The sequence below is a fragment of the Prunus avium genome, chromosome 1 (assembly GCF_965620075.1).
Source record: "Prunus avium chromosome 1, drPruAviu1.hap1.1, whole genome shotgun sequence".
Classification (NCBI taxonomy): domain Eukaryota; kingdom Viridiplantae; phylum Streptophyta; class Magnoliopsida; order Rosales; family Rosaceae; genus Prunus; species Prunus avium.
Window position 1 is genome coordinate 17,720,166 of NC_142284.1, and position 8,260 is coordinate 17,728,425.

Below are 8,260 nucleotides of genomic sequence, written 5' to 3' on the forward strand. Positions count from 1 at the left end.
ATATAGTTACTAATTTGGAATATATGGATACAATTTCACCTAATTAGCATTAGCGGTGGGCATTGAGACTGGAAATCCAAAACACCGAACCGGACCAAATAGAAAAAACCGGAAAAAAAAAACCAGTTATACTAAAAAAGTCAACAGACTGGCACTGAACAGGACCGAAAGCGGGTGAAAACCTAAAGATAATAGGGCCGACTTTTGTGGGTTGTTGTTTAGTTTTGGTTTTTATTATATTGTGCATTTACTAAAATACCCATCTAAAGAATGAAAAACAAAATTTGCTGAGCCGTTGGTTTTTTTGTTTCAGAGGTGTTTCTGTCCAATTTTTTTTGGTGAAGCCTATGACGCCAACTACTTTGCACCTCCCTTTATAATAGTAGAGATAAACAACTAAAACACGAACCCCATCAAATTTCTATTGTTATCTTGAAGTGCAATTATTAAACAGGTTCACACCCACATGAGCAAAAGACTTTTACTCACTTCTATTCTTTTTTCAATACCACCTTCCCCGCCCTCTCATATTTTACTAGCCGACCACCTCACCCACTCTCATCTTCTTGTAGCACACCACCTCCCCCACCATGTAGCCTTACAATAGTTTAATAATGTATTTTAATTTTATTTTAATACGTATCATAAGTATAGAAAATATTTTTATAGAATATTAAGGTAGTTAGGCTTTACTTTTATTATCAATGAAATAATTATTTCCACTTGAAAAGTTGTAGTAGTAGGTTCTGAAAAAATAAAATAAACTATACTTTCTTCAAGGGCATTTCAATAATCAAATATTTCTGAATTCCGAAATATATTAGGGGTTCAAGCTTGTACAGAATGACTAGTTTCATGTTGAATTTGATATGACTTAATGACCAAAATAGACATAGATGGACGAGCTATTTCATAAAGGATAACGACATATAATATTATATCATATAATAATTTTTTGAGCTTTTCCATATGCTTTTTTTAATTTTGAGCCAACTTTAACTGTTCAAATCGTTAGACATGTTTAAAACTTCCAATTATTTTCTGAAATTTTCCAAAAGAATTCCGAAATATATAAGTTCCGAATTTGAATGGATGTTGAAATTCTGAAATTTTTGGAATGGAATTGGAATAGCTAGGACATTCGTTCTTCTATGACTATACCGATTTGAAGAGCTGGATTATATAGTTCAATAAGATTCATAATTCTACTCAAGTGTTTGGTGACCTAAAAACAATATGGATTGGATAATGTCTAATCCTACTAGGCTTAAATGTAGTAGGATTATGAATTCTACCATAGGGTTGATTGGATTATGTGTAATTCTACTAGGCCATGTAATAGTACATTTCAATTAATCTAACTGCTTAATCATGTGTAGTACCAAATACATCATGTGATATAGTGTTATTCTCTCCAATCCAATATAATCCAATGCAATCTAATTCTATCACATAATCCAATCCAGTTCAAATCATCAAACATGTTTTGTGTATATATGTATTTAAGATGCAATTACCTTTTGAGATATTTAGTCATATACCCATTTTTAGCACTAATAATATAGATAAACCCTACATCATTTAATTTCTATAAACAAACCCAAAAAAACCCAAAAAATGACAGCTGGCTGAATATAATTTTGATTATTAAATTACTTTGATACCCTATTGAGTATTTTGGGTTTTTTTTTATGAGGTTTTGAGGTTGGACTTGTTTTAAGAAATTGATGGCAGTTTTGTAATTTATAAGAGGTTAAAAGCCTCTTTGTTATGTTGTAAATGAGTTTTGGGTGTGTTTCTAAAGTCCATTTTCATATAGGGTATTTTTATAATTTAGGCCCCTATATTGGGTATAATAGTAAATCTCCCTTATCTTTTCTTAATATGGAAGATTATAATTTTCTGAGAAGAATTGCCGGCAATGATTGTGATGGGCTCCGTTGCCTACTACTTGAACACGCTTTTATCTTTCAAGACTTTTGCAGGCTCCACTTGAACACGCTTATATTCATAATTTCATTAATTAATTGTGGGTGCTTTGCCCCTTCTACTATTCCTCTATTATCTTTAGTAAACTAATAAGTTCTGTTCAAGTTGGAAGAAGGAAGGACCATATTTCCATCATTTCATCATCTTCTCTAGTCGAATCGAAACTACAGACTCAGCCAGAACACACAGTTGGTATGCCTTTTCAATTATTTTCTTCTAATTAATTGTTTCATTTTTGAGTTTATTACCTAGGTCGATTTTCCTTGTTCTTTTTTGTTATTTTTATTCTGTGTTTTATTACTTAGGGTTTCGGTGTACTTCGTACAAATTTAGGGCTTCGGTGGTCACTGAAAATTTTTAGGGTTTGGGGATTTAGAAGCACAGCATCTAAAGAGAGGGTGAGAGAACAATACTAAGATTAGCCAGATTCGCATTTCGAGTAGATTCTTTTAGATTACATACGTGGTTCGAAGTTATAGGCTTGTTTTGTTTTGGCTGAGTTGTAATTACAGTTGGTAAGCCTTTCTAATTTTTCTTTCATTTTTTTTTAAAAAATTTCTGCTTTATTATGGGTTCCACCTTATCAAATTAGGGGCTTGGTGTACAATGAACAAATTTAGGGCTTGGGTCTTCATTGAATAAATTTAGTGTTGGGTATTTAGAAACAGATCATCCAAAAGAGAGGGTGAGAGAACAAGATTTTGTAAAAAAATTGCTTGAAGATGTCAATTTTATTCTTGTTAATTAATTAATTTGTAAGTAAAATTTTGTCTCGGTTTGATAATTCTTCAAATTTGGAAGATTTCCGCTCAGTTACTCATGGTTTTTATTTTTTATTTTTGAATGATTGGTTTGTCCATGAATTTGTTAGTCCAAGTCAAGAGAACAAGATATAAGACTTCTGTTGGTCCTTGTTGAATCTGATTCCTGCTTTGTAGGATTTTTGTAATCCGAATATCGTTTCTGATCTTTTAAAATTTAAATAGAATTATGATTAAAATTTATCTTGTTTGTGTACCTGTTGCCTATTAAAGCTCCAGCCAGTAATGGAAGGATACAGTGCCACAAATGATATAAGAGGCCTCGATGGCGCAGCTGATTTTGGGATTATTGAGTCTCCCAACTCAGACGATGTCAACTGGAGCAACGCGGCCCAAGGCCAAGGTGGTGAAAGAGGAAAGAAACCCCAAGGTGAAGGTCACAAGATTTATAAAAAAACAATTACCGCACTAAATGGAGAGTCATATGTTGGGAGTTTCGGCTTTCACAACTTAGTTGTCGACTTCAGCAATGGCGGCCAAGGGCAAGGTAGCCGTGAGTCCGAAGATAACTGTCACAACATTCGTCATAATAAAATTACTGCAGATAATAGATCCACAAAAGTTGGGTTTGAAAACTTTGGCAACGTCAACTACAACTGCAAGACTACTAGTACTAAAGATCACGGCAAAGCAGCAGGGGGCAAAGCAGCAGGGGGCTCGAGCAGGAGCCAAGCCAATATTCTCAAAAATAATATTACAGCACGCAATGGATCCTCAAATGTTGGGATGTTCAACTTTCACAACGTCTACATCAATGGCGACCAAGGTCAAGGTGGCTTCTTGAAACACAAAGGTATCAGTCACAACATTAAGGAAAATACTATTATAGCAGTTAATTCCCGAAGAGTTGGGATACAAGACTTTGGCAACATCAAATACAACTGCGGGCGTATTATAAGTAGATTCTTGCATTTTTTCGGCTTATGATATTAATTCCAGAATTTCTTTAGCCATGTGTGGATATACCATATGAGAATTTGATGTTGCCATTTGTATAAACTCTTTGTAGTTATTGTAAAACCTATTAGACGGCGTACATGAGTAAAACTTTCGATTCTCCACCACAGGTCTCATTGTATATTCTGTTTTTAACATGCTGCGGATGTGATTTTGTCCGGCAGTTTTAATTACTTTGTATACAATGAATATTTGGGATCAGTCACCAAAGAATAATCGGAATATTAGGGATTCTTCAACCCTGATGATTCTGAAAAACACAATGGACTTTCATGTTCACATCCTTCACATCGTGCTCATGCATGTTTTAATTAAGATTTTTTACATTGCATGTAAATATATCAAATAGAATTGCATTAAAAGCATTGAAAATATAATTATAAATTCACAAGAAGAATATTCTCTAGGTTAATTAGTTGAGCTCATTTATTTGGCCAATTAATTAATACTAAAAATAGGGATAATATCTTAAATATGGGAGATAATACCACCAATTTAGATATGGGTGCTTTCATTTTAAGACACTATATAGTTTACTAATTTGGAATATATGAATACAATTTCACCTAATTAGCATTAGGGGTGGGCATCGAGACTGAAAAACCGGAACACCAAATCAGACCAAATAGAAAAAACCGGAAAAAAAACCCGGTTAATTAAAAAAGTCAACAAACTGGCATCAAACCGGATCGAAAGCGAGTGAAAACCGAAAGGAACTGCTCCTTTCACACAATGAGGCCGATTTGGGTTGCTTTTTTATTTATTATTTATTTTATCTCCTTTCACAAGATAATAGGACCGACTTTTGTGGGTTGTTGTTTAGTTTTGGTTTTTATTATATTGTGCATTTACTAAAATACCCATCTAAAGTATGAACAACAAAATTTGCTGAGCCGTTGGTTTTTTTGTTTCAGAGGTGTTTCTGTCCAATTTTTTTTGGTGAAGCCTATGACGCCAACTACTTTGCACCTCCCTTTATAATAGTAGAGATAAACAACTAAAACACGAACCCCATCAAATTTCTATTGTTATCTTGAAGTGCAATTATTAAACAGGTTCACACCCACATGAGCAAAAGACTTTTACTCACTTCTATTCTTTATTCAATACCACCTTCCCCGCCCTCTCATATTTTACTAGCCGACCACATCACCTACTCTCATCCATAGTCTGAAATATCGATAATATCGACGAAATATCGAGGATATTTCAGTTTTTTTCGAATCACGGATATTTCGGAACATATCAATATACATATCGTATAAATATCAACAATATCGACGATAATATTGGAAAATATCGATGTCGATAATTTCGCTCACATTTCAGCAATATTTTGTCAAAATATCGGTGTAATATCGCTAAAATATCGAAAATATTGAAAATATCGATGTAAAGAAAAAAAAAAGGAAAAAGAAGAGAAAAAAAAAGGGGAAAAAAAGGGAGAAAAAAAAAACACAAAGGGGATTTGAACCCATCCCATTTTACTCCTCCAACACCTTAACCACTATATCACTTATGTTTTTGTGATAATATGCTAAATTATTTATATTTATATTACTTTGTTTTGAATTCTTTTTGCAAGAATCAAATTTGGAAGATAACGTAATTTGGGTCAATCTTGCCCTTCTCTTGGTTTGAGCTCTGGTTTGTTTGAATCGTCATTTTGCCCTGAATTTGGGTCTTTGGCTTTTCCTTTGTTGGGTTTATGGAATATCAGTTTCAAACCAAAAATAACTATTAAAAAGAAAAAAGTCGTTTCCCCCTTAAAAATTACAAATATTTGTGATCCAGAAACTAAAAATCTCTGTATATTGTAATATTTTCATCATTATGTTATAAAAAAAGCTCTGACATAAAAAGCAATTTATGCCCCACTTGTAAAAAAGCTCTGCTAACGTGACTTTTAACTTTTCATTTTGGTCGTCGCAATACAAGATTAATATCATAACTACTACTACTAATCCCCTTTGTCTCATCTCTCCAAACCAAGCTATCATTCAAGCTTCAAAGGAATTGTTTTTTTTTTCTTCTCATTTTTATATGATAAATAAATAGTATTTTGTAACGCCTATTTCTTTCTTATTTGCCATATGAAATGAAAGAGAAGGCCAAGGTGGCCGTCAAGGAAACAAGGGCTTCCCCAAACCCAAAGGTATCAGTCACAACATTTATAATAATAAAATTAGCGCATATAAATCTACAAAAGTTGGGTTACAAAACCTTGGCAACATCAGATACAACTGCTAGACTACTAGTATATATGGTTGGTTGGGTTTTGTAGGCTTTTAATATTTAATTATTCCAGAATTTCTTTGGCCCGATGTGGTTATGAACTTATGAGTGGAGGTATACCATAAGAGTTTGATGTTACTTGTCAAACTCTCCGTATTAATTTGTATTAACATTTTATGATTATGGTTAGTAGTACGGTAGACATGAGTAAAACCTTGCCAGTGACTTGAGTTAATAGATTCTTATTTTCTCCACTGTTCCTATTTGTGTTTCTTGACAGGCTCAAAAAAAATTAAATTAAATTTTTTTTTTGGTCAAATTAAATAATTAATTGGGGATGTGCTTTTGTCTGGCAGTATGAAATTAATCTATATACCAGGAATATTAGGGATTAGTACCAAAGAATATTATGAAATTAATCTGTTGCAAATTAACCTGGGGATCTTAATGACCAAAAAGAAAAAAACATGAAGTAGGGATTCTTCCAATCTTGTGGACTTTGAGAAACACACAACGGACTTTCATGTTCACATCCTTCACATATGCTCATTCATGTTAATTAGGGTTTTTTAAATTACATGTAAACTGTATCAAATAGAGTTGCATTAAAAGCATTATATATATATATATATATATATATATATACTAGCCTCTCCGCACGCGCTTTCGCGCATGCGAGAGGCTTTTTTAAAACAAATTAAAATTTTATTTTAGAATTAAAAAAGATAATGGGTAGTTGTGTTCCATAAAAATAGGATCCATTATCCGATTTTTCTTTTACTTTTAATTTTTTTTAAATAAGAAAAGTGTGAATTTACCATATTATCCTCATTTAATTAATAATTTCAATTCTTAATGTTTGCATTATCCAAGGGCATTTTCTGGTATTTTGAATGTTTCACCATTCTCTGCCTTTTGCTTTATATATATAGATGAAATTTTTTAATATGAAAAAGTGTAAATTTACCATATTATCCTCACTTAATTAATAATTTCAATTCTTAATGTTTGCATTAACCAAGGGTATTTTCTGGTATTTTGAATATTTCACCATTCTCTGCCTTTTGCTTTATATATATATATATATATAAATTCATATTAAGGAAGCTGCTAATAACTCGGTCATGCATTGCAAAGTGGGCTTTCCCAGCCCGGCAAAATGAAAAAGGGAAATACTCAATACGGTTTGAAGCCCTAATTTCCAAACTCCACCAGTTCCCAACCCAATCAATGTTGGACAAGGAGGACATCAGAACTTCAGAACTTCAGAAGTGTTGATGTACAATCAACTGTTTCCTCTTGAAGAATACATTATACGTTTAACTTTAATCCTATATAATGTCCCAAGCAATGCGCAATTTTCTTCCCCTGGCCAATATTCGATGTCAAGAGTTTGTTCCTCAATTTTTAGCCGCCTTATTAGTGTCCAAGTCCATCCAAGAGAGTCAAGTGTTATGCATGTGACTCTTGTTTGAAGGAAAATTAGATGAAATATGGAGCAAGTTGACGATGAGGGGATATTGGCTAAATTAAATCATCCCGATGCTTAATTTTCTAAAAAATCAAGGGCAGCCTGATTTTCCATCGATATATCTGTGTTTTGGACCACCGATATTTTCGAAATCCTCTATATTTTATACCTTGCTATTGAGAACGTTGTGTTAATAAGGCATGGCACTATTACCTGCCTAGTTTTTTAGATGTGACATTAACTATAGAAAATCCCAAATTTCCCCCAGCAAGGGCGAAGCAGGCTGTGGCTCGAGGATAGACGAAGCAGGCTATGGCTTGAGAATAAGGCATGGCACTATTACCTGCCTAGTTTTTTAGATGTGACATTAACTATAGAAAATCCCAAATTTCCCCCAGCAAGGGCGAAGCAGGCTGTGGCTCGAAGATAGACGAAGCAGGCTATGGCTTGAGGAAAGACGAAGCAGACAGCTTGAGTGCAAAGGAAGGCACGAGCAAGAAGCCATGGTATAAGTTTTGGTAAAAATAAATAAGAGAAAGGAAGGGAGCTGAATAACCAGGCTGGAGTTTCCAGATTAATTACTCACCCGTTCTTAGTTAGGTGGTTTTGTTAATATATGTATTACAAAATGTGAAAATAAGAGATGATACAATGATCCAACTGTTGCGCAGCGGAAGGGTTTGGAGATTTATGGCCATGCAGAGCTCCTACACTCAAACTTTTCTTTGCAAACCTTTTCTCTGAATCTGAATCTTATTTCTATATTTCTTTCTTCTTCTACATGTCA

The 8,260-nt window shown here is 33.5% G+C and overlaps 1 protein-coding gene across 1 annotated transcript; it reads left to right on the plus strand.

Annotated features, from left to right (window-relative positions):
• The first annotated feature begins 1,882 nt into the window (after positions 1–1,882).
• Positions 1,883–3,881, plus strand: LOC110746908 (uncharacterized). Its single transcript, XM_088246028.1, has 2 exons — positions 1,883–2,181; positions 3,024–3,881. The coding sequence occupies exon 2, from the start codon at positions 3,036–3,038 to the stop codon at positions 3,735–3,737; it is 702 nt and encodes a 233-aa protein (XP_088102154.1). The 5' UTR covers positions 1,883–2,181; positions 3,024–3,035; the 3' UTR covers positions 3,738–3,881.
• The last annotated feature ends 4,379 nt before the right edge of the window (positions 3,882–8,260 follow it).